The sequence below is a fragment of the Artemia sp. Qi Xiang Cuo genome, chromosome 9, assembly GCF_049724085.1.
Source record: "Artemia sp. Qi Xiang Cuo chromosome 9, ASM4972408v1, whole genome shotgun sequence".
Lineage (NCBI taxonomy): Eukaryota > Metazoa > Arthropoda > Branchiopoda > Anostraca > Artemiidae > Artemia > Artemia sp. Qi Xiang Cuo.
In genome coordinates, this window is record NC_142802.1 from 51,907,780 (window position 1) to 51,933,431 (window position 25,652).

The window sequence follows — 25,652 nt, forward strand, 5'->3', positions numbered from 1 at the left end:
CATATAAAAAGGCCTGATGAAAAAAAATGATATACTGAAGAAAAACCGATCTGTACTTGTGTGGCCTGTTTTGATAAGAGGCTGTTTTATTTAAAGCTCCTATTGGTTGTAAAGGAAATAGAAGTGATTATAAGAAATTTTCTAATTACCAAAAGTGATTTTAAGTCGAAGTAGAAATTAATATAAAATGCGCAAGGAATTATATCTGATTTTTTTTTGTTATTTCGAAATATTTATGAATGACGTGTGTTTTCCTTGATTCAAAGTCACATTAGTTAATAATAAAAACTGAAATGGCGAGAAATTGTTATAAAAACCCTAAAACACTAAATTGCCTAATTTAGTTACAGATGGAAAAACAACTGTTCAATGGTTTCATTGTTTCTAACTAATAATTATGCTACAAATCTTTGCTCTGATATGTCACTCATAAGTATTTACACTTTAAAGTTGAGCATTGATCAATCCATTGCGAACGGAATAACGAGATTTAATCCTCAGGTCCGATTGTAATATGGCTAGGGAATTATTTACCTTTCTTTGAGACAATTTCAATTTTTGTAAAAATTCAGTTGGTTGATCATCCACAATTTTTTATTTAACACTTCATTGGGTTAACATATGGATCATTTTGATGAACTCTGTCCTAAGGAGCACAGCAAAGGCAACAGGAAAACACGGTATCAAATGGGGAAGTAAAACCCCTCTAGGCTTGGATTATGCTGATGATTTAAGCATTCTAGATGAAAGTGTTAGCAAAATGAACGAATTTTTAGAGGTTTTGCAAGTTCAAGGTGCAAGAAGAGGTTTAAAAATTAATCTTAAGAAGTATAAGTCGTTAAGACTAGGAATGAGTGAAGGGAAAGAGGTGGCGTTGGGTGATGCGCAGATCGATGAAGTCCACAGCTTCAATTACATGGGTAGTATTATTAGTAGGAAGTATGGTTCTGAGGTGTGGGCGCTCCGAAAAACAAAGCAGGATTTGCTAGATGTTTTCCAGAGAAATTGCCTATGGATTGTTTGGGTACCCGACTGACTGACCGTATCTCAAACAGTAAACTGTAAGAAAGGTGTGTGCTACCTCGCTTTCTTGGGCTATAATGAGGGAAAGGATGAGATGGCTAGGACACCTTTTGTGGATGAAGAATGACAGATTGCCACAGATTGTCCTTTTCGTCCAACCATCTAGGGCCAAACGAAAAGCAGGATGTCATAAGGAAAGGTTTAGGGGAAATAGGAAGTTCTTGGAAGGGTGTGAAGAGGGAGGCTTTGAATAAATTTGGATGGATGATGAACGTGCATAGCTGTGTTGGCCTCAGGCAGCTTGGTTCTGCAGTGAGTTGTTAGTAGTGGTAGTAGTATTTCCGCAACGATGGAATATTTTCAACAGTTCAAGCTAAGACACCAAAACTATTTGTCCTCGCCTCTTCTGGTATATTATAAATTGATTATCAAGATTTGAAAAAAAAAGTAAAACAGGATCAAAAGAGTAAATCAATCGAAAGTCAGTTCTTTTTACAAGACAATGAGAATCCAAAAAAAGGAAATAACAACTCTGTTGTTCCTCTGTGAAGTGTGCGAATTGTAATTCTTCCTCTGTGAAGGAAGAATTAGGTGAAGAGTTACGCCGAATACCTTTGGAACCATGAGGATGGGTATAAGCTATGAAAAATCTTAGATTTACAAGTATAAAATATATTAAAAAGAAGACCCAAAATACGACGTTTTGATAACAAGAGCTGAGGGCCCACGCGAGTGGAAGACGGCTTTATAAAACTAGGGATTGGCAGAAAACGCCACTTTGGCACAGCGGCGCTTTTTATCGCTTAAACAATCTTTTTTACCGCTTAAAAAAGGCACAGGAAATTTTAAATTTAGAAATTTGTCCCTGGAAAAAAAACACGTGTACGTGACCATCCATCTCAACCAACCATCAGAATACAGGGTTTCACATTTTTTTGTATAAAGGGTACTGAAATCACTATGACAGGTTTGACTGATGTGCTCAATTCAACGGCGCAATTTGTATCATGATTACTCTTAATTTTGGGAGTGCTTCCCCCCCTTTTCTCAAATTTGGCAAATTTTCTCAGACTCATAATTTTTTATGAGTAATTTTAAACTTAACTGAGCTTTACACACTTGGAATCACCATAAAACAACAATTCTTTCGATGTGTACCTCCTTATGAAAACTATAATTTTTAGAATACCGATTATTATTAGCACGAGCTGCTCTTTAATTACTGCTCGTTACCACAAATGTTTATACTTTGTTATTAATATTTGAAGAAGACTTGCGTATATAGTTCATTGTCATGTAAGTATTATGTATCATAAAATGAGAATTGATCACTTGTGAGTTCCATTATTTATTAAAAAAAAAAAAAGAAAGAAAAAAACACATATATACATTTCTTGAAGAAAGCCTAACATTTCCTTTTACAAGGAATACAAGGAGAAAACCAGGTTTCTCTAACCTTGTACATTAGCAAAAGTTTTTAAAGTAAAAATGTCCAAGAATTTTGCACGTCAAATTCAGCATCCAATTCAGTTAAAACGTCTGACCAACAGAAGGAACCGAAAAGAACACCTGATTACAAATACTCTATACGTGATATTCGACAGGAGAGAATGGTTAAGCTAAATTTTCAGAATAGGAGACGATGGCCTCATCGAACTGCATTAAAAGGGTTTTCCGTGCTTCAAAACATCCTGCTCGACTTCTCCCACTAGGAAAAAGTCGGAAAGACTGGAAATTTACCTGATTTCTTGGGTAAACTAACATTGGAAAATGCAAGTTTTCCAATCTCTGTGTGACTACCAGAATCACAAAATTATAGTCTATCGCCAAATGTGCATACTTGATATATTTCTAGGGTAATTTTATTTTAATCGAATGACAAAATAAACGAAAATATTAAAGAGATAGTACCATGAATAAATGAGCATCAGGTCCTCACTAACCCAGAAACTAAGATGATGGGACCTAAAGATATCGGTTATAACTAAGGTCACTACTAGGATCTTGAATTTAATGTCGCATACAATTTCTAAAGGAATTTTCAGAACTGACAGCATAAAAATCAAATCAAGTGAGATATAAACTACCGATAGAAAGCAGAATCCGGCATGTACACGGAACTCTCTTTCATAGATGGTGGGGTGGTTATGGGAACAATAGGACAATCACACAAAATCAAATCATTACCACAATGCAGACAAGACTCTTCAGAACATCAGCCACTGCCAATTGCGTTGCCTTATTGGTGTTGTCAAACAGAGCAAATGTTTGATGGATCAATTCTAAATCATAAATACCACAGTCCTGCAAATGTGTCGCTAAACGGGGTATTATGTTAACTCCGCACTCTGTCACTAGAGGCAGGTTACTCTTAAAAACTGTCATGTAAACTTTAGCGATCTCTTTCGTTAGTCCCTGAGTCTTGCTATTCTTAATATGACACGTTTTCTTATCTTCTGATCGAAAGCACAATCGACATCTCAGAAGAAGAAGATGACCCATTATGTTTTCTTCTGACCTAAAAAAATAAAGGGGATTAGTATTGACAGTATTACTTCAAAAAAGTGTTATTAAAGTCGTCGTAAAATAGAATTGTTTATGATATAAAAACAGACGACTTTGAATCTCGTCAGCTCAAGAGGTTTCAAAACACCAAGATGAACACTAGAGTTAAAGACTATGAGGAACACAAGCCGGTTCCACACACAAAAATTAAGCTTCTGTCAGTATGGCAGTAATACAATCTACGATTTTTGCTTTTTATTTCAATTAGATAACACTATACTGTCTGTAACACATTTACTGTTGATAAAGAACAAAACCCACGTTAAAGCGTTATTTAAATAATTACGCATTATAAAAGCGTTAAAGCGTAAATTCAAATTCTTTTGAAGTTTCTAGGTTTTAAGACTTACAACTCAGGCTGGTCTCATATTGAATATCTACCAGCTCTATATAGCTGCCCTCAGCCCAATTACATTGCTCCAGGGATATTACTTGACCAGTTGTAAACCAGTGGCAATAATTTTTAATCTGTATGATCTGAGGCACAATATAATCCAATGATGCCCCCGACAGCCCCCTCCTCCATCTTCCCATCAACTTCTCAGCAGAAAGATAGACATTTCACATTGTTTGAAGAGGAATCATGCAAGAATTTTCAACCTCTATTGAAGAAGGCACAGAGTGGGCCCTTAACCCCTTCAACACATCTCCCCTTCCGTCTCCACCTCTTTTAATGACGAGTTTTTGCAGAACAATGGCGCGTACCAAGGTGGAAGGATTTTCAATCCGTATTATTAGAGCGCCAAAATGGAAAAGTTCCCCCCTTCAACACTCCCTTCACCCTTTCGCATCTATGGCTTTTAAATGAAAAGATTGGCAGCTTATTTAAATATATAATTATTACAGCGTTTCTAGTCATCAGTTTCTTAATATGAAGTTCATTCAGCTTCAAACAGAACTTAGGCTCAAAAAGAGGATCAACTTTACTGATTTACTTGTACACCTTACGACAAGAATGCAAACCAAATAACACACCTTCAATTTCTCTTTTCTTGTCAATTCTGTAAATTTTGCTTTTGAAACGGGGTTGTTCACCTACTGGTTTTGACGGCAGTACAGTTAGTTATTATTTTGGCCTTAGAATATACACATTCAGCTTGAATAAAATTCCAACTTGTAAGAAAAACTCTGCAAGTTTTTATTTAACTTAAGATTATAGATGATCTCAGTTTTAACTTTATTTTGTAATTTTGTTCGAACTATTAATTTTTGTTCAAGGATGGAGCAAGCAATGCAGACTAGATAACCCAACTTCAACCCTCGTTTCTTGTAAATTGTATAAAAAAAATTTTCTGAAATTGCAGTAAATTGTAGACAGAGCCTACTTAAAAACTTGAAAATAAATACTTTGCAGTTACCAAGAAATCTAATAAAATCAAAAATCTGTTTTATGTTAAATTAAAACTGATTCATTTTTCGTTTTCTAATAAATAGTTTAGTTTTTTTTTATATATAAATTATGTTTCACTTATGGCAGCAGAATATAAGGTGTTCAGTCTTATTTGATGGCAACTTCTACCAAACGTTAAGAGAGTCTAATAAATTTTATACTCTCATATTAGTTATAAAATAGTTGTTTTAATTAGAAGTCACCGTTTAACAATTCTAAACGGTTCTTATTCTTAGTCTGTATGATTTCAGGCACACGATGGGTTCATGGCCCATCAAACACCCCTGCGCTTTTAACCGCCATATCTTTAACAGGAAAGTAGGAATGTTGTGCCCTGCTTGAAGTGGAATCAAATAAAAATTTCGCATCAACAGCTTTTTCCTGAACCTGAAAAGGCAGGTTTTCGGCTCTGTAGATAGTAAAAATGACGAGTTTTAAAGGCGTATTCCCCTTCCTTAGCCTTCAATCAGCTTTAAACTTATTCGGAAGGCCATTTTGGGCCTAGGGAAAAAGAGCGGGAAAATTTTCAAAAGCGTACACCACTTCTGAGCCCAATATACCTTCCACACCTAAGTGTCCACATTCACTTGGAATTTATTAAAAGGATACTTGAAGCCGGGGCACTATGATCAAGAAATTTTAACTGTTAAGCTTTGCAGCCCAAGCACTAACAGGCTTCACAGTTTCACTGTTCGAGGGTTTCTTCTCGTGCGATCAATTTGATGAGGCAAGGAAAAATTATGCATGACAAAAAGAGTTTTTTAGAAAGTCAGCGTTTATTGCGTTGACTGAGACAAGATGTACATCATAGCAAAATACAGGAGATGCAAAAAAAAAGATGAAGTAAAGAAGAAGAAGAAAGAGTTTCCATTTTTTTTTTTCTTCGGATGGGAAAGTTAAAATCTAATCTTAATTTAAATACTTCTATGGTTCGATAAATCATGTTTTTGTTGTTATGATTAATTTGACATAAGGATCCTAGAAAGACTGCATTATGCAATGTCTATGTCTTCGCTCAAAACTTTATCTTCGTCAGAGGAAATTGTTAGAGCTAAAGTCTAATAAATAAATAGTAAAATTTTTATTTACTCACATAGCTAAAAATGAGGTCTTTGATAAAGAGCAAATAGAGGCTGGAGCAACTTGCACAAAAGACAACAAGACATCCGTATTTTTTGTTTCAAGACTAGAGCGAACTATATCCATTACCAACTCTATGCTCCACGACTGGTGACAATATAAAATCCAGGGGATCTCACCAACGACATCACTAAGATTCTAAAAGAAAGAGTCACTTGTGAGTAATATATACTATATGCGCTATTTGAAATGTGTCGTCCGAAATAGAAGAGCAATGACAAAAAAATAGACCACAGGCCAAAAAAAGGCAAAAAATATAGGTTTATGAAGAATTAACCCTATATCCCATTAAAAAAGTTGTATTAGAAATAACAATAGATCTCAATTCCATTACCCTTTTATTTCAGATTTAATACTGTTTAAATAGGCATTTCCACACTATTTAAAATCTATATATTCTTCATATTGAATAAATTATTTAACAAATTTATGGTAAATCAAGAATTATTGTGCTACAGCAATAGAATATATCACCTACGATAGTAAAAATTACAAGGTATCATTTTTCGAGGGAAGAAATCACGTTGAAGTACCTTGACCATCAACGCTCATTATAATTCCTTGAGGTGCAACGACAATTTCTTGCTATATGATTTAGATATGTTTATTCACAGAACAATCCCAGTTTACGACAACATTGAGAACAAATCCTAGTTTATGGCAATTAATGACAAGAATAAATAAGGAATAGTTATGGAAAAATCGTGGCATATCATTTAAAGGAGTCAACGGACACTTACTGGGCTATGCTTCAGTCTTGGATATATTCTTTTTTTCCTTTTCTTTTTCATTCTTTTCATATCCTTCTGATCAACACTAAAATTCGTCTCAATTAAACTTAAATTCATTTCATTTCGTTTATTTAACACTACAGAATCTAACTCTAATACAACGATATACAAAAAAGAGTAAAACGAAATTAAAAACATATACGGCAGATATTGCAGCCCCAAAAGCTGAGCTTATAGGTGCTTAATCTCAAATCGATGCCGATTTAGTCCTAGTTGGTATACACAAAAAAAACATCATCAACAAGCACTTGTGGTTAATATTGCTTTAAAACAAACCCAAAGTCAGTTTGAACATTTTACTGTAAGGAATAAATGATTTGTTTTGTTATAATAAAAGAGTAGAACGAAATTGGAAACATATAGGGCGTATATTGCAGCCCCAAAAGCTGAGCTTGTAGGGGCTTAATCACCACAATAACATTACAAATGCGGCAAAACAACACCTGATATAAAATAGATCAATACATCAATCCATAACAGAAAAGTGGCAAAACTTAAGAACAAAATCCAAATACAGAACTTTTACTCAAGTTTAAAAAAAACACAAGCAGATTTAAATAATATGTGATTTAAATTAATTGTGATTAGTATGAATTATATCTCTATAGCTGTGATATTAGAAAAATAAGCAGCTGAATTAAAATGCTACGCTAAAAAGACGATTGTCTAGGGGCGTGTTCTAGAACTCAATTATTATTAATGATAACTAATTGTTTGTTGTTAGGCTCAGCCTAAATGGTACACAACAGCAAATTTAGCCCCTGCCATAATGCAAAAAAGGTAGCAATGCAGTCTGTTCTGTCGTTGTTTCGATATGAATTACTTACAATTTCGTAGTGTTTGTCATTGGAACGAAAACAATACAGAATAATTAAATATTTTTCATATAAAATCAATTGTTATTTATATTGTAATCAATTAAATATAGTTGATTATTTATATGACCGTTGAGTTCTGGAACATACTGGGGATTACATCTTCAAACATGAACTGTTATTTACGTGAACTATAGCGTTTTTTGTGTAAAAAAAAGAAAAACAAGAAAACAAAATGAAGCAAATAAAGGAAAAATCATCTTTAGTACCTGATCTTGTAGCTCTTGTTTTGCGTATTTTAGACATTTAAGTCGCCATTGAGGAGCTACTTCGATGCAAGTCCTTGAAAGTAGCTTAAAAAACTTCAACTTCATGTTAACATCTACAAAATAACTTATAAATATCTATATATTGCTAGAAAATCTTAAAAAAAAGTTATGAATGTTTTTTGCGAGAGTACCTATAAGCCTAAAATAGCTAGTACTGGACATGTACGTACTCTTTGTACATTCTATCTATTAGATTATAAAACATAGAAGCAAAAAAGAATAGAATTTAATTATGAAAATATAAGTACTTTCTTCTTTGTCTCAAGACAGAGGAAAGTTAACAGTACTATTCAAACATTTCAATCCAGTTCATAGAAAAGCCATTAACGAAGAAAAATCCCACAGACAATCTGAAACGAACGGATTAGTGTTAAGCATTGGATAGATTGGGATAGATGAAGAGTGTGCACAGCTGCGGTGGCCTCAGGCGGCCTGGTGCTGCAATGCGCTGTTAGCAGTAGTAGTGGTAGTAGCAGATTTTCGATGCATTTATAAATGGAAAAGGCTGTGCAGTCAAAGAAATATTCAAGGAAAGTTATATCATAACCAAAAATATATTCTTTATGTTAACTCTGGTATTTATCATACGACATCATCGATTTGGGGCTTGGGAGCTCCATACATATTATATAGAATGAAGAATTGGTATGTTTCAATATCAGGCGATTTCACATTTTTCTGAACAGACAGGATTCTTTCAAGAACAATCAGACCTATTGTTAGTAAACAAAATTATGATTACAAAATTATTTTATAAAACAAACATTGACCTAACATTGACCAATAGTCAAAATATTTAAACGACCGCTTCTAAAACGAGAGATCCTTGACCTAATAAAAACCAAGCGGCAAGCCTGGGAGACGCTCAAGCAGACCGATACCGAAAGTAATCATAGAAATTATCGCAGAATCGCCAACAAAGTGAGGAAAGCCACTAGACAAGAAGCAAGCGAAAAGGAGAGGAAAGTAGCCAAAAACTCAAAGATCAACCCCAAGGCGTTTTGGAACTTCTTGAATTCAAAAAGAAAAGAACAGCCGGTTATTCCCGGTCTTAGAAACTCAGCAACAAATTTAACAATCAGTGACCAAATAGTTAAAGCCAACCTACTAAATCAGAAGTTTTCACAACAGAGAGCGACAAAGATGAAAGGCAAGAAGAATGTCAGCCACTAGTCACAGACAAATTTGAAGAAATAGAACTGAAAATACAAATGGTCTACAAAAAAAAATAAAAAATTTAAGCCCTTACAAATCAGAAGGTCCAGATGGCCTACACCCTAGAGTACTCAAAGAGCTGGCACAGGAAGTTGCAGCGCCATTGCACTACATTTTGTCAAGTCGCTACAAACAGGGAACCTGCTTGATACATGGAAGCAAGCAACGGTGATACCCCTCTTCAAAAAAGGAAGCAAATCAGATCCAAGTAAATACAGACCGATTAGTTTAGCCTGTATCACATGCAAAATACTAGAATCCTTACTCCACGATAATATATTACAGTACCTACTCGAAAGAAGCATCATTTCACCCGCACAGTTTGGATTTCTGAAGAAAAGATCAGCAGAAAGCCAGCTACTTGTCGCTACAAACGCCTGGAGAAAACATATGGATAGTGGGATGCAGGTAGATATTTTATACTTAGATCTCAGAAAAGACTTTGATAAATCTCACAAAGTCAACTTTTTTGAAAACTATAGTCTATCAGTGTTGACGATACTATTCTAAAGTGGGTTCTCAACTTTCTGAAAGGAAGACCTCAGCGAGTGGGACTGGAGGGATATCTTGGCAGCAATGTGACAAAAGTCACAAGTGGAGTGGTTCAAAGTAGTGTTCTGGGGCCTTTAGTATTCAATATTTACATAAATGATCTCCCAAATAACACTGATTCAGAGATACTGCTTTATGCAAATGACAAGAAAATCTCTCGCGCAATTACAAGCTTTGAAGATACAGAAATACTACAGCAGGACTTTAACAAAATAGCAGAATGGATGAAAAGATGGAGCATGGAAGTGAATACAGAAAAAAGTTGTCATGTTCGGCTATGCCCAAAAAACATTTATGGGCACTACTGCTTTGAAGGACAACAGATACTTATACCAGAAGAAGCGCGAGACTTGGGAGTGACAATAGACAGTGACATGACTTTCACCAAGCACTACGAGTCAATCATCTCTAAGTCATCACAAGTCTTGGGAATTATTCGAAGAAATTTCTCTCTTACTGACTCAACACTGTTTTCTACACTCTTCAGATCGTTAGTGAGGCCAATGATCGAATACGGTCATACAACAACCAGACCATTTTTTTAAAAAGACAGCAATGCAATAGAAAAAATCCAAAGGAGGGCTACTAAATTTGTTCCACCACTTAGAGACTTATCATACCAAGACCGTTTGAAAAAATTGTCGCTCCCAAGTCTCTCATACTGATTTTTGAGAAGAGATCTTATTGAAGTATATAAAATATGCAACAGATACTACGACAACATCCCTCCAAAAGAGATAATAACATTCAAGAATAATAACCTGAGAGTTCACGAGTTTAAGCTAACCGAAGAACGTTTCAGAAGAGATGTTGGTAGATGGGCATTCAGCAACCGCATTGTCTCCTAATGGAAAGCACTACCACCAGCCACTGTCAACTCAGATTCAGTCAATGCATTTAAGGACAAGATTGACAATCATTATAGTGAAAAATCATTTGATTATTTAAATTTTTGTAGATAGAGGCGCAAGCCTGTTTTCGCAATATATTATTATTATTATTATTATTAATATCGTGCATTTCCAATTAAATGAACCCGTAGACCTACTAGAGAAAATCAAACTGTGGAGAAAAACAAGTCAAACTAAAAAAACAAAAACAACAATAAATTGACAAAATAACAATTTTCACTAGACATCTTAAAAGGAGAAAGAAGAACTAGAAAACCAAAAAGAAAAGAAAAAACAAGAAAAAAATAGGCCAGCACTGCTGTAAAAGATAAGGAGGAAAATCTTTCTCAAAGAAAGCGTAATTACCAAGATTAGCAAAAAATCGTGCCCAGGCACAGTGAATAAAAAATGTACATACAAATTTAGCAAGGAAAGAATATGACAAATGAAAGTCGTGTTATCTGCAATGTTAATGCTTGCAAATTTTAAACTTAGCTCTAAAAAAGGTACAGTTTGAGCCTTTTCCTCAATTATGCATGTGGAGATGTTCCGGGGAAAATTTTCAGTGTGTCTGGATTTCCGCGAAATAATTTCCACGGAAGGGGGGTATTTCTGGAGTGATCGGAAAAACGATTAGAACTTAGTCTTTTCATTTGAAAGCATGCCTAGAATAATTTTTCAGGCTGAATCTTCTGCAAGAAATTTTAAAGAGGCGGGCGAGATTTTCAGCGATGAAGGAGTTTCCCGTAAGGGGAGGGAATTTTTCATGGATGGTATTTCAGATTTACCGACATTATATGAAAAACGATCAGAAATTCAATTAAAAAAAAAAAAAAAAAAAAAAAAAAAAAAAAAAAAAAGTTTTTCAGCTGAAAGTAAGGAGCAATATTAAAACCAAGAACGAAAAGAAATTATTCCTTATATGAAGGGGTTGTCCGATCCTCAATACCTTGCTCTTTACGCTAAAGTTTGACTTCTTGTCCGAATTTCTTAACAACGGCTCCTAAAACTCATGAAACACAAGGGCCGTTTAATCAGAATAGGCAGCTTTCTTAAAAGTTTTAAAAAACATTAGCGTGAAGAGCAATGTATTAAGGAGGGTGGCAACCCTTTCTTATAGGGAATAAGTTCTGTTGGTTTTGAGTTTTAATCTTACTCCTTAGTTTCAGTTGAAAAACTTGTTGTTTTTTTAAATTTAATTCCAACAAAGAGATAACCTCTTTAATACTTTGCGATCTTGATATAGCTGTTTATCTGGCGTATATCTATCACCTCGCAGAATTATATAACTGAGAATATATTTTAACTATATATTGTGCAAAGCTTTTTTATATTTGATGTTTAACATTTATATTTTAAACTTAATTTATATTTGCTTTTGATTTTAACTTTATATACTTTATATTTTTATATCTTTAATTATTGGATATTTAGAGACTAATATGTCAAATACACATATAAAGAACGTGCATATTTAGTCAAAAAGCCCTAGGAATGACTCGCAGCTTCTTTTTATTTTGGTTTCATAAATATGAGCGGAATAAAGAATTTCGCAATTCTGTTGCTTTGAATTATCCTTGGTTAAAGTATTGAACTGTTCCTAAATTTTCAAAAAAAAAGAAGAAAAAATCTGGTTACAGTGACATACAAAACAAAGAAAAAAGTACTTCGTGTTTTCTTGCCCTAGTTCGAGATATTATGTTGAAAGTTATTGCAGTTAGATACGCTGTAGTTGCTAAAGTACGGTAAAATAAATCCTAATATGTCAAACTTATCTAAAGCAACATTATTTACTATAAAGCACAATATATATATATATATATATATATATATATATATATATATATATATATATATATATATATATATATATATATATATATATATATATATATATATATATATATATATATATATATATATATATATATATATATATATATATATATATATATATATATATATATATATATATATATATATATATATATATATATATATATATATATATATATATATATATATATATATATATATATATATATATATATATATATATATATATATATATATATATATATATATATATATATATATATATATATATATATATATATATGTATATATATATATATATATATATATATATATATGTCTCTAAATTTTAACGAAGCCAATTAAATAAATCAGATTTCACTGTACTTAGTGTTTTAAGAGATAAATTGCTTATCAGAAAAAATAAACATCCTATCAGATATATACAGACTAGGCAAATCAAATTTACTGAAGCACCTGGATAAGGTTCAATGAGTTGCTTTTATCTTAAAATGTCTTCATTAAAAACTTGCTGATGAATAGGACTAATACTAGCGTTAAAATACAATACAAAATTCACCTAGCAGGGGGTCCACTAGTCGAGCCATTTCTTCAAACATCGCTTTTTTCTCCACCACTAAATCTAGGAAATTAACCTCATAAACCATCCATGGTAAAGTAATCATGGCAACAACCCAGCTAAGCAGTTGCTGAGGCAAACCTTTGACCATATGATAGACAGACAAAGCTGACACCACGTCCATTATTGGCGAAATAATATCACTGAATGTCTGAGCTGAATCACAATTCTTCAACATCTTTGAGATATTCTCTGCAGCTATCACTGATATAGAACTTATATCAATATCATACTCGAGCTTTACTGCACAATATGTAAGCAAATATTGAAGCCTCAGAAGCGCAACACATTGGGTGTTATTGCAGTCCTTTGCTAGAGAAGATGCTAAAGAGTGGAAAGAGTTCAATATCGTCTCAGTAGCTGGCAAGTGGTAGTTTCTATGTGTGTGGGTCCTTTTTGCTGGGGGCTCACTTACTTCCGTGACTACTTGACTACAGGACATTTTTTCAGCCCTGATTATTGTTTCTATAATTGTCAAACTTTCCTGAAAATCAAATATTCCATTAACTTAAACAGTGAGTTAATAAAAGAAATAATAACTCTTTTATCAGGAGGTAGCTAAAAAGGAAGGAGCTCCCAGACCTTTTTTTATACCTCAAACAGTATTTTTTATGCACCATTCGGGGAAATGATTCTTCAGCTAGAGAAAATAAAATGTAAATTAGCAAAAACGAAAAATAAAAATAGAGGATGCAAAAAATCTTCACTTTAACAGAGCATAAAATTGCACGTACAACAGAAGCCCGATTTTCCGAACCCGGGTCGGTTCCGTTTTTATGTTAAGTCGGGGCAGTACTTTACTAATTTCGGTACCTAAGAAATGTACACGTTCCTAAAATCCGGATTCGGGTCGCAAATTTCGGTGCTTAGAAAAATCAATAAATACGTTAATGTCCTGGCTAATTTTCTGGAAAATCACTGGCTAATATTGGTGCTCATCCAGATCAATACAGTAATTTATATGGTATGATAGCTATTCTGTGCTTACATAACAAAAAAAAAATATACTAATTAATTAACACACTACCTCCCCTCTTCCGCCCAAGATTCAATACATAAAGTCATATGAATTGAAAAAAAAGGAGATGTGAAGATTGAGGCATTTTGGATGGAGATAAATCATTAGCCTCTAATTAATTAAGACTTCTACCGCTATCTATTATGCAGGGATACATAACCGTACCATCCGTTTCTTTTCTTGGGTACCAAAACTGGCAAGCTTTATTTTTGGGTCCCAAAATTGGCAATAATCTAACCACTAAATTATATACAGGGAGACTCTATTGAACTATGCATTTCGTTATTTTAGTATTGTACTAGGATTATAAAACTTCTATTCTGACTTCAGATGGCTTAGTTTATGAAGTTAATAGTAATTAAACTGCTACATTATACTAAGAGAGATAATTTTTTTTTCATTTTTTAGGGACACCTGAATTAGCAAGCTATCCTGACTTTTGATTTTCTCGGAGTCCCGGACTTTACAGTGATTCAACTTCTACTTTGCATAAAAAAACACACCATCTATTTCATTTTTAGATATTTTGAAGGAAACGGAATTACCAAGCTAGTGCTCCGGCCATACACTCATTTGGGTCTTAAAATTAGCAAACTGCTGCCCCAATTGTAAAAAGCTAGGGTTGATTTTTCGTAGTTCAAATCTCGATTCTAATGGGGATAGCAGAGGTCAATGATTGTTTTATTTACTAAATTGGCAACAACCTAGCCACCACTCACCCATAAGAAATCGCCACCCCCGTATAGTGTCCCCACCCACCCCCATCCTGTCTCCCATACCCTTTTCTACCTTACGTTATAAAAAACTTTTATTCCTTTTTTACAAATAAAATCAACCAAAATCACGACCCGTAAGTCTGCTAAAATTAAACTATTTTGTATATATTATTTTTTCATTGTTGAATATTTGGTTATTTTATTTGTTACCCTTTTTATCTTTTTATATTATGACCTTTAAAATATTTTATAGTTATGACCTATATTTATGACTTTCTGTATTTTGTATTTTCTGACTGTTACCTGTCGTGTTTTCGTTACAGTTGTAACTATGTGTTGTTATTGTATTATTTTGTTATTGTATTTTTTTGAATAAGAAATGCAAGTTCGGTCCACTAGGGTTTGTGATTGTTCTTTTGCCAATCACTATCTATCTATCTATCTATCTACCTATTGGTTTCAAGCTTACTGAACCTGTTCCTTTATTGTAGTTTCCCTTGATGACGCCCTCGGAATGCTCGATGAGAGCGACCTAGACCTCTCTGATTTAGATGTTGATGAGGAATGGATAAAAAACCACTCTTTGTCGTCTTCAGACTCTGACAGTGAACCAGCTGTTGCAGCCATTCCGTCATCAAGCAGTTATGCTGTTCTTCCAGATGTTGAAAGTGAAGAATATGATGATAACGTACCCTTAGCAACCCGTGCCAAACGCTTGAAGGCTGACGAAGTAGCAGCAACCTTGTCCTGGAGGAAGTCTCGGCGTTTCGATAATCATCGTGGCCCGGACGTGGGCCCCGCTCATTTCCAGGACCGCGACGACTGGAGTACAGAACAATTCATTTTGCAATATTACCCGGAGTTGGCCCACCACAAAAGCTTGAATGTAACTCCAGACGAGCTGAAAATTTTTGTTGGCATTGTCATCCTGATGGGGAACCTCAAGTTTCCTCGGATCCGCATGTACTGATCTGGGAAGTTCAAGGTGAAAGCCATATCGTAAAAAATGAGTCGAGACAGATTATTTATAACCCGGTCAAATCTGAAGTTCGCTGTTGATTCAAAAATCTAAGACGAAGAAAAAACCAAAAATAGACTATGGAAGGTGCAGCCGAACCTTGACAACTTCAGGAATATCTTTCTCTAGTTGCCGCGTGACAGGAACTGTTCAATTAACGAAGAGATAATACCCTTCCAAGGTATGTCGACTCTCAAGCAATATGTCCCCAACAAGCCCAATCCAGTAGGATTAAAGAATTTTGTCCTTGCCAGCTCTTCAGGGCTGATACTTGACTTCCAAATCTACCAGGGAGCCACCACCCTGGAAGAGCAGCTGGTAGCACATGGCTTGTCAGCTGGGATCGTACTGTGCTTATCTGAGACCCTACCAGAAGGTACATACCTCTATTTTGACCGATTCTTCTCATCTGTTAAGGTCTTCGACATGCTGGCTGAAAGAAAAATAAATGCGACCGGAATTATCATGAAGAACTGTTTGGGTGCCAACGGCCCAACGCTTTTTACCGAAACAGAAATGAAAAGAAAGGGCAGAGGAACCTCTGTCATGTCTGTGCGCTCAGATAGAAAAGTAGCCGTGACCCCGTGGTATGATAACAAAGTGGTTCTCCTGTCTTCAAACTGCAAAGGTATAGAAGAGGAGAGAGAGGTCAAACGGTATGACAAGCGCCAGGGGTCTTACGTGCAGGTCAAATGTCCACGAGTAATTTCCGACTACAACACCTACATGGGTGGGGTCGACCTTGTGGACCGCATGGTCAGCTATTACCGGTTTGAGACGCGTACTAAAAAATGGACTGTGGATGCTGCACTAGCCAATGCATTTCATGAGCTGAAGAGCCATGGCCCCAGAAGTTTCTGGTGACCTCAAATAGCTCATTGACTTTCGTTTCAACGTGGCCGAGTTTTTGCACAATTCTGGAAGCTCGGAGTCATGACGTCAAGAAAATAGCAGCGAAGAACTCTTGGGTGAAATTCAACACCGTTTGTTGATAGTGAAAAAGAGGCCAATCCCACCACCATATGCCAGAGCTGCACTACATTTACCAGAATTTTGTGACCTTGCGAATGCAGCCCGGTGCAGAAGGCCAGGATGCTGCAAAAGGTCCAGATGGATGTGCTCACAGTGTAAAATCATTCTCTGCTTGACACGAGACAACAACTGCTTCAAGAAATTTCTCTTCAGCATGTTTTGTTTTCAAAGTTTTGACAAATCTCTTTTATTAGACGAAACAGGTTTTTACTATACTCTTACCTCGATAGGGACAAAATGTCCACACCTGTGGACATCCTCCAGAGGGAGGGAGGGGGGGGTAAAAAAATTTTTTTTAGTTGACCAATGGTCAGAATGATTTTTTTTTTAAGTCAGCTACAAAGAAATGAACATAATCAGAAAAGTATTTCAATGGTCAGGTCTCAGGAGGATAAGAAGATTTTTTCAAAGTAAAGAACCACATTAAAACCTAAACCTAAAAGAAATAAAGTCATATGGCAATTCAAATTACTGCGAATGAATAAATGAAACCGAAAACAAACAGACAATTAAATGAATAATCACATTAAACATAAATGTAACAGATACTGCTATAGAGGAACAGAAGGATCCTAAACGACAAAAATTAAAAGGAATTATTATGTCAAACTTAAAACGAACAGAAATTACAGCATGTAAGAATAGGACCAACCCCATAAACACTTAAAAGCTCGGAACCTTTAAAGAGTACCGTTTATCGGTTTGGGTTATCCTTATGTTTGATCCGACATTCATTTTTTTTCATTACCTTTAGGTTTTAATTTATTCATTCATAGTAATATATCTTCATCAGCAAAAAGGGCACGGACAGTGGGCTGACTGCCCTCCAATTACTTTCGACCCTTAGAATAGGCACTAAAACTTGCCATTTCCTTCTAATCAAATCAGCCCTCTCCCAAGTCTCAGTAGCCACCCTTTCTACGCGAAGTGGTCAGGAAAAACAAACCCTTGAGAGGAATATGGCTGTTAACTAAGGTAATACAAGAGCGTTGCCTCTGATTCAATCAGACGAAGAGACGGCAAAGACTATTTTGTTAACATGCAAGCATGAAAACGGACCACTGTTCCACATTATGTAAGTTTTGAAATACAAAATTATATGTTTTAGGTATATATTTCTATTTAATTGCTCCTACTGTGGTGAATGGATTATAGACCTAGAGCCCCAGTTCCTAATAACTTGCATTAGGATCTCAATAAACCTAAGATCATGAGCGCAAGACCCAGAAAGAAAAGTGGAAACTGATTAGGGGTGAAAAAAAAATTAAAATGTAGAAACATAAGTAAGCTAATGAGTGAGGCTTTTAACGAGGATAGCAATTAAATTAGCAATATTGTATTTATGTATTATATAAAATGTTACGTAAAATATCTTATGTTTAAATTACTGCCATGATCAAACATTTTACTCGTTTTGCGCTATATATTTCTATGTTTTCATAGTATTTATTTCCCTCAAAATCAAGGGCTATAAAAAACAACTAAATAAAATTGTAAAAACACCACAACAAATCAAACAAAGCAACGATTTAGCAAAAATGCAAACAATCAAAGAAGGCCTAGAAAAAAACTGAATAAAAAAAAAATAGAAATGGAATTTTAAACTTTTATTAAATTCTGGAAAAAAAAAAGAAGAAAAGGTTAAGGATAAGGAACACTTTGGGATTTCGAGTAAAAGTTGCTAACTTCAAATTTAACTATTTCCAGCGGCTCATAAGTTTTAAATGTCGATTCTAGTTCAGTATTACTAAAACAAAGCGAAAAACTGAGTAAATATTGCAATAGTATATTTAGTCAAATGTAACAAATATGGAAAATATAAATTGTATATAATTTAATATATTAAACATATACAATATTGTTTATAAACGTAAATGCAGGGTGTTCTATGAAATTATTATGGGGTTAAATAGCTTAATGATCTAAAATACATCAGGAAGTCATCAGTCGTGAGAATTATAGACTCTTCGGAAATAGACTCTTCGGGGGACGGAAATAGACTCTTCCTGAATATTTGGAAATTGAGCCACAAAAGAAAAAGTAAAGTTTGCACCCATGTATACAAGTAAGAGAGCAACATGTCAGCTTTACGGCCTGTTCTATATCATAGTCTAAGTCTCTTAATTATCAGAAAAGTCAATATTATTTCTATTATCGTTAGGAAAAGAACAAAAGAAAAAAAAATTCCCAGGGGGAAGCAAAAAGAAAGAAATCGTTACAGTCAGGTATTTCTATAATTTTATCACCTATTTCAAGAATCACTGAGCTAGCTTTTTGGGGAGCACGGCTTCTCTACCTTCTCCCAAATACCAGTCATAAATAGAACAAGCATTAATGAACAACTAAGAGTTGGAAACAAAATCTTTCCTATACCCCCCTGCAGGCTACTGAGTAGGAATATGCTGGGGACACATTCTTCATCCATCTCCAGAACTTATCATGTGGCTAATTTTCTCTTCAGCATTTATGACTTTGAGAGTTCCAAACCCAACAAAACCTTTGGCAGGGATTGAAAGGTCTCTAAGCCTTAGTCATCAAGACATCTACCAGAGGGGGTTAAACTTTGGTCAGAGGCTATATTGGGGTTTCCAGTTGCCCCTTTTCAGGATTCGCATTCAATTTTGACCTCTATGAAGGAAGGAGAAATCTCAAAATTCGAGTCATTAGCATTACCAGAAGGTGTAGTCATATCTTAACGAAATTTAGAAGCAAGTAAGATTTAATGTCTTATTTAAATCTTTTATTGATCCGAAATCAATGGGAAATATATCCGATCCGAAATAAATGGGAAAGGGCGGAGGGTTCCTAAACTCATATTATCAGATCAATAGCCAGAACATTTTGTAAAAGTAACATTCGATATGCTGTTTCTACCTTTCTTATGCCAAGGACCAATTCATCATCTGTATAGGATGAGCAAGATCAGCATTAGTTTCTTGTCGTTGGGAATCTTATATAGGACGATGCTAGGCTTTTTCACCCCCGGAAATTCTCCCACCCCCATAGAAAATTCCCACCGCATTCGAAATTGATCAGCCACGGAGAAAATGTGACAAATAAAAACAATGAAGAAAAGAAAGAATTTTTGAATATTCTACCAATATTCCAGACTTTAGGTTTAATATGCACTGTAGAAGATCTTACAGTATTTGTTTTCACATTTTATTGTAAAAACAAAAAAATGTTTTTGTTTTAATATGTTTTAATATGTACTGTAGAAGATCTTACAGTATTTGTTTTTACATTTTATTTTAATTCTTTGTTGGTGTTTGGGGGGTTGACTTTCATAGCAGGATAAGATAAAGTCTGTGGGTAATACCAACCCCGAAGTCAACCTAATTACATATTTCAAAATTTTTGAACAAAACGGGCATCTAGAAATGTGATTCGAGATCGTAGGGATCAGAGTAGGGCCAGATAGCAGAAAAGGAACCAAGAGGGAGGTTGATTGCCCTCCAGTAGCTTTTGGCCTTTTCAAGGGACACACAAACTTTCAATTTCCAATCGAATAATCCCTCTCCCAAGTTTATAAAATAGCCCCTTTCATTTGAAGTGGGCGAGAAAAAAGTTTCTCGAACTTTTTCGGCCCTTCTTTGGGCTGCACTTGGAGGGAAAGCAATACTTTTCTTTAATTTCCTTCTGTATTGGGGCCCCCTTGGCCTAAAGTTTCATAAGAGTTTTAGGCCAATGAGAAAAATTCAGCCCTTTTTTGAACCCTCTTTATAAAAGGAGGGACAAATTTCAACGGAACCAGTCCTTCGAATAATTTTTTGAACATTAATCCCCTTGGCCCATGGATTTACATCTGTAAGTTCCAAACTGACCCGGGAAAAGTTTTTGTGGGTCACTTGCACGCCCTTAACCTCTCTCCCTTCCCACAACAAAATTATATGGTCTTTTTGACCACGAAAATAATCCCTGAAAGTTTCACGCCACTGGACTCCAAGATCAAACATGTCCCCTTTTTTTCTACTATAAAATATATCTGTAAGGGATTGACATTTCGCTTAATTTGCAGCTCTGGGGGTTATTTCATGCTTGAATACAAATCTCTTAATATTTAAAAAAACATTGATATACTAAAAAACATTAGAGCTATCAGTTTCCGATCGAATGAGCATTCTCTGAAGTTTCTACGACCATGAGGGTGGGTAGGGGGCTGAGGAGATTCACACGAAGCTATAAAATAAATATCAGGAACATTTTTCTGCAATAAGAAGAGAGGTATCACCCTGCAACACCCTTATTCAGGCTAAGTTTAAATGAAAGGAGATGACAGATCAATTCCTAATCCCCTCCCCCATACCCCTTGCTATATTTATCTGAAGGCTCATTGAGATTTAGACAATTTGGGCATTGTGCAAAATGAGCTCTTTTGGGCATCTTGCATCCCCCACTCCCGCCTGCACAATGATTCACCACTCCTTCTTCATAATAATTGATATACAATTTATACATTTTTTTCTTTGTCTTAATTTTCCTTTGGCTACTCAATTTTAAATTTTTCGGATTTTTCTCAGTGGGAATTCCCCGGGGGGGGGGGGGGGATAAGCCGAATCCCATATAAGATTTCGTGTCTTTTGAGAGCCAAGTCTGGAAAAAGAATAGTGCAGAATAACTCTCATTCGCACTTCCACTTCAAGAGGATGTCAGATCTGTACTAAACTTGGTGGGAAATTTATAGCGTCTTTATGCAGTCAAGCCTCTGCATTGAGGAGGGGGTCTTTCAGGTCTTGTACTGGTTGACTTGTAGGATTGACTATTGGATTTCAGCCGAAGCTGTCGGAAATTAAGATGAATGGAAACGATCCTAGTTTTAGCCCAGTCACCTTAATGCATTTCTACATAGATGGTTCTGAAGTGAGCTTATTCGTTAAAGAATTATTCCAGTGGGTTTCATAGTTCTAATGTTATTAACACTCGAGATAAATACCTGCGAATATACATAGGCATTTTGTGAAGTTTTGCATTTTTTTAAATAATTTGAAAAAATTGACATACAAGGTTTTAGTGTCCCAGAAAAACGAGGCCTTAGACCGAGAAAAGGGTTCCCTTTCATTCCATAAGTACTGTCTTGAGTGTGCGTGATATTCCGACTAGGTATTCCTTGAAAGAAACCTTTACCTTATAATAGGAGCATGATTCTATTAAAATCGACATAATTTCCTCGTCTGCTGCATCTACAAGCACACCTGATACACTTCGTTTGGCATACAGTCCAGATACTTCATGTAATGGAAAATTTGGCCATTTAACTGAAAACAAAAATCACACAGTTAAGAACCAGATAACCACCAGATAAACATGATAACTGAAGAGTTGCAACTTTTCTGTTATACAGGGTGTCCTATTCACAATGGACCAATCTTGACAATGCAACAGAGAACCTCAGTATGGATACATTTCGCTTTTACATAGGCTAAGTATTTGATAGAGGTGAGGATGGAGGGAAGAAGGATATTCATCTAAAAAAATTTCGAAGGGTTCCCAGAGGAACTGCGAACGAACAATGCACCTTTACATGTGTCTTATCCCTTCCCCCGATTTCCCCTAAAATCAGGGTTGCAGCGGCAGCTACAACATAGTGAAGGATATCCTATAAAAGTCGGAATCGAGTACACAAGTATGATCAAATATATTAATTTATAATATCTAGTTTGGGAGTAATTTGCTTTAGGCTTAATCCGGTGCATTAAATCGGGAAATGTAGCCGAGCAGATAGAATTAGTATGTTAATGCACCTTATTAATTGTCAATCTTCTTCTCTGCGACAGGAATAATTATATAGACCGAAAAAAAAGAACATCGGTATCTTTTTCCCTGAACTCATGCATGAACATAGTATATATTAAATTTAATATCATCGAATTTTGTGATTTGGCACTAAATACTGTGACTTAAACTATTGAAAAATATTAATAATAAAGAAAATAAAACGAAATAATCGTTCATGCTGATTGAATTACGTATTAAATTATGATCGGAAACTGTTAGTTTTTTGTTGTGGTAGACTTTAATCATTAGCACTATCAATGTCTCTTAACTTTCTTCATTTAATATGCGAGTGTTTCGTCGCACAATTTAATATCGAGTTTCAACTCTTGCACATTCTTCCTCCCCCCCCCCCCCACCATCCCCCTTTACCATAAAATTTTAAAGATTTATCCATTAATTCTTTATATATTCCGTTTTTCAAGTCCATATTCCATTTTGAATCTAACCGATAAACTCCTACATTGGCACTTGGGCGTTATATATATATAAAAAAAAAAAAAAAAAAAAAAAAAAAGTCACCACTGTTGCAAAAAAAAAAGAAAATCACGGCAAAACTCTTCAAAAAGTCTTAGTTGCTAGACTAAACAACAGATCTCTAAAACGGACCTTTGACACAATTACGAAAATTTTTGGGCTGGGTAAATTCATGGTTCCATGGTTCGTACAAATGCTTCAAGACACCTTGATAAAATATTGGGGAAATGAATGAATTTTCAGAGGTTTCGAGAGTCCAGGGTGAGAGAATAGGACTAAGAAATTAACATTTAGGAGACTGAGTCTTTTAAACTAGGAATAAATAAGGGTGACGGTTTGATGTTAGGTAGCGGGAAGGTTGGCCAAATCGATAGCTTCACTTACATAGGTACCATTATTAGTAAGGGTGGAGGACACCGACAAGATCAGAAAAGCAGAATAGCGATGGTATACGTGTTTTTTTTTCAATTGAAAAATGTTTGGAAGAAGAAGAAGATAGGTTTTCGAACGGAAATTAGGAATTAGCTGTTAAATAGAAGAAGAAAGAAGGAAACTGGTAGGGTATATACTAGTCCTGTTACTGATAATAAAAGTATAGGTTACCATCTAGAAGTGTCTAGAGCTAGTCTAAAGCTGAAATTTTGGAAGGGTAACTGACTTCTGGTTTCGGATAATTAGGATTTTAATGGACTCCAGGATGGGTATTTCAGAAAAATCTTCCAAAAATAGTTGAATATGAAGCTGGAGAGTTTAAAATTTGACCATTGAGAGTTTGAGAGTTTAAAATTGTGAAGGATTTGAAGATGCATCTAGACAGCATGATGGTCAGATTTTTTATTGGTACATTAAGTAACTGAGAAGAGTTAGTCAGTCTAGACTTATCTCAGTTAAGTATAGGAATGGGCCCTTAATTAGTGATAAAGGAAGTGTTAAAGACAAATTGGCCAAACATTTTGAGAAGGTGTTAAACCGTGATAAGACTGAAGAAAATAATGTAGAAAGGATAAAAAAAAATCCGACAGCGTTAAAGTGAAGGAAGATTGATTTTGCGAGGAGGAGTTAAGAGACATTAAAGGAATTAAAAATAACAAGGCCTCAGGTACTGAAAATGTGGTAAACAAGTTTTTGGAATATGGTGGTTGACAAGTTACAGATAAAACTACTGAAGATTATCAATATTATCTTTGGACCCCATTTTCTAGGGCTATAGTGAAAGAAATGCTAAGATGGCTAGGCCAAGTTTTTAGGATGAAAGATGAAAGATTGCACGATATTTTGCTCCAACTCGGGCCAATTGAAAAGCAAGTCATTCCCAAATTAGTTGGTAGAGGTCATAAATAAGGTTTTAAAGGAAGTTGGAACTTGATGGGAGGGTATAAAGAGTGAAGCTTTGAATACATTGGGAGGAGGAGGAGCTTACGCAGCTGTGTTGGCCTCGGGCAGCTTAGTACTGCAGTAAGTCATTGATACTAACAGCAGTAGTAGTAATAACAGTGGTTAAGTACGGCTCTAAAACTTGACTGCTCCGAAAGGGTGAGGATATACTGGAGTTTTCCAAAAGAATTGTCTCAGGATATTTTTACGTAAACGTTTGACTGAGTATATATCAAATTAAACTATTCAAAAACGTGGCTTGGTCCCATTTTCTAGGGCTATAATAAAAGAAAGGTTATGATGGTTAAGACACGTTTCATGGATGATAGTTTGCAAAAAATTGTGCCCTTTGAGCACAATTTGGGGTGAAACGAAAAGCAGGCCATCCTCAAATAGACTGGGATCAGATCATAAGAAATTGTTTCAAGGAAAATGAATGGGAGCAGACGCAGCGGTGCTGGTTTCAATACTCCGACGACTTGGCAGCAGCAATATTAGTATCAACCCAAAATTATGCAGACAGAACAAAGTTTGCGAGTTCCCTCCTAAAACATGGAATAATCGAAGATCATTTCTGAGTCTTGATTGTGAGTTCGGAGGAGACACTTCTCCTGTGAATTATTTATAATCTGGATACCTGCAATTTTGCAACCTAACCTGTGAACAAAAATGTAATTAATTCATGTTTTTGATAATACTTCTCCTGTGAATTATTTATAATCTGGATACCAGCAATTTTGCAACCTAACCTGTGAACAAAACGTGAATAATTCACGTTTTTGATAAGACTTGCGGATACTTTGACTTAAAGTGACCCACTAATCTATTCAACTTTGTTGAAATAGTGAATATTTAAATTTCTTGCCAACTGAAAAGTAAACACTAAACCACATTACTGGTACTTTTCTCGTTACTGTTGATTATTTTGAATTTATTGAGAACCAAATTCGAATTAGTGTTCGATTTTGTGATTTTGAATAGCTCAAATGTTTGGAAAAAAGGAGCCTCCTAAACAACCTCCTGGTAGGGATATAAGTAAGTCACCATTTCAACCATCTTCAAAAGCCCTTGCTAGAACCC

At 35.1% G+C, this 25,652-nt stretch overlaps 1 protein-coding gene across 2 annotated transcripts in view; it reads right to left on the bottom strand.

The window, feature by feature from the left end:
- mei-41 (ATR serine/threonine kinase meiotic 41) overlaps window positions 1-25,652 on the bottom strand; it is a 137,668-nt gene that overhangs the window by 63,208 nt on the left and 48,808 nt on the right. For both annotated transcript variants that reach the window (XM_089094682.1, XM_089094681.1), the window contains exons 7-11: window positions 22,074-22,204; window positions 13,106-13,649; window positions 7,994-8,106; window positions 6,072-6,256; window positions 3,211-3,541 (exon numbers count right to left, since the gene is read on the bottom strand). In XM_089094682.1, coding sequence (XP_088950808.1) covers window positions 3,211-3,541; window positions 6,072-6,256; window positions 7,994-8,106; window positions 13,106-13,649; window positions 22,074-22,204 — 1,304 coding nt within the window. The remainder of the gene's footprint in view (window positions 1-3,210; window positions 3,542-6,071; window positions 6,257-7,993; window positions 8,107-13,105; window positions 13,650-22,073; window positions 22,205-25,652) is intronic.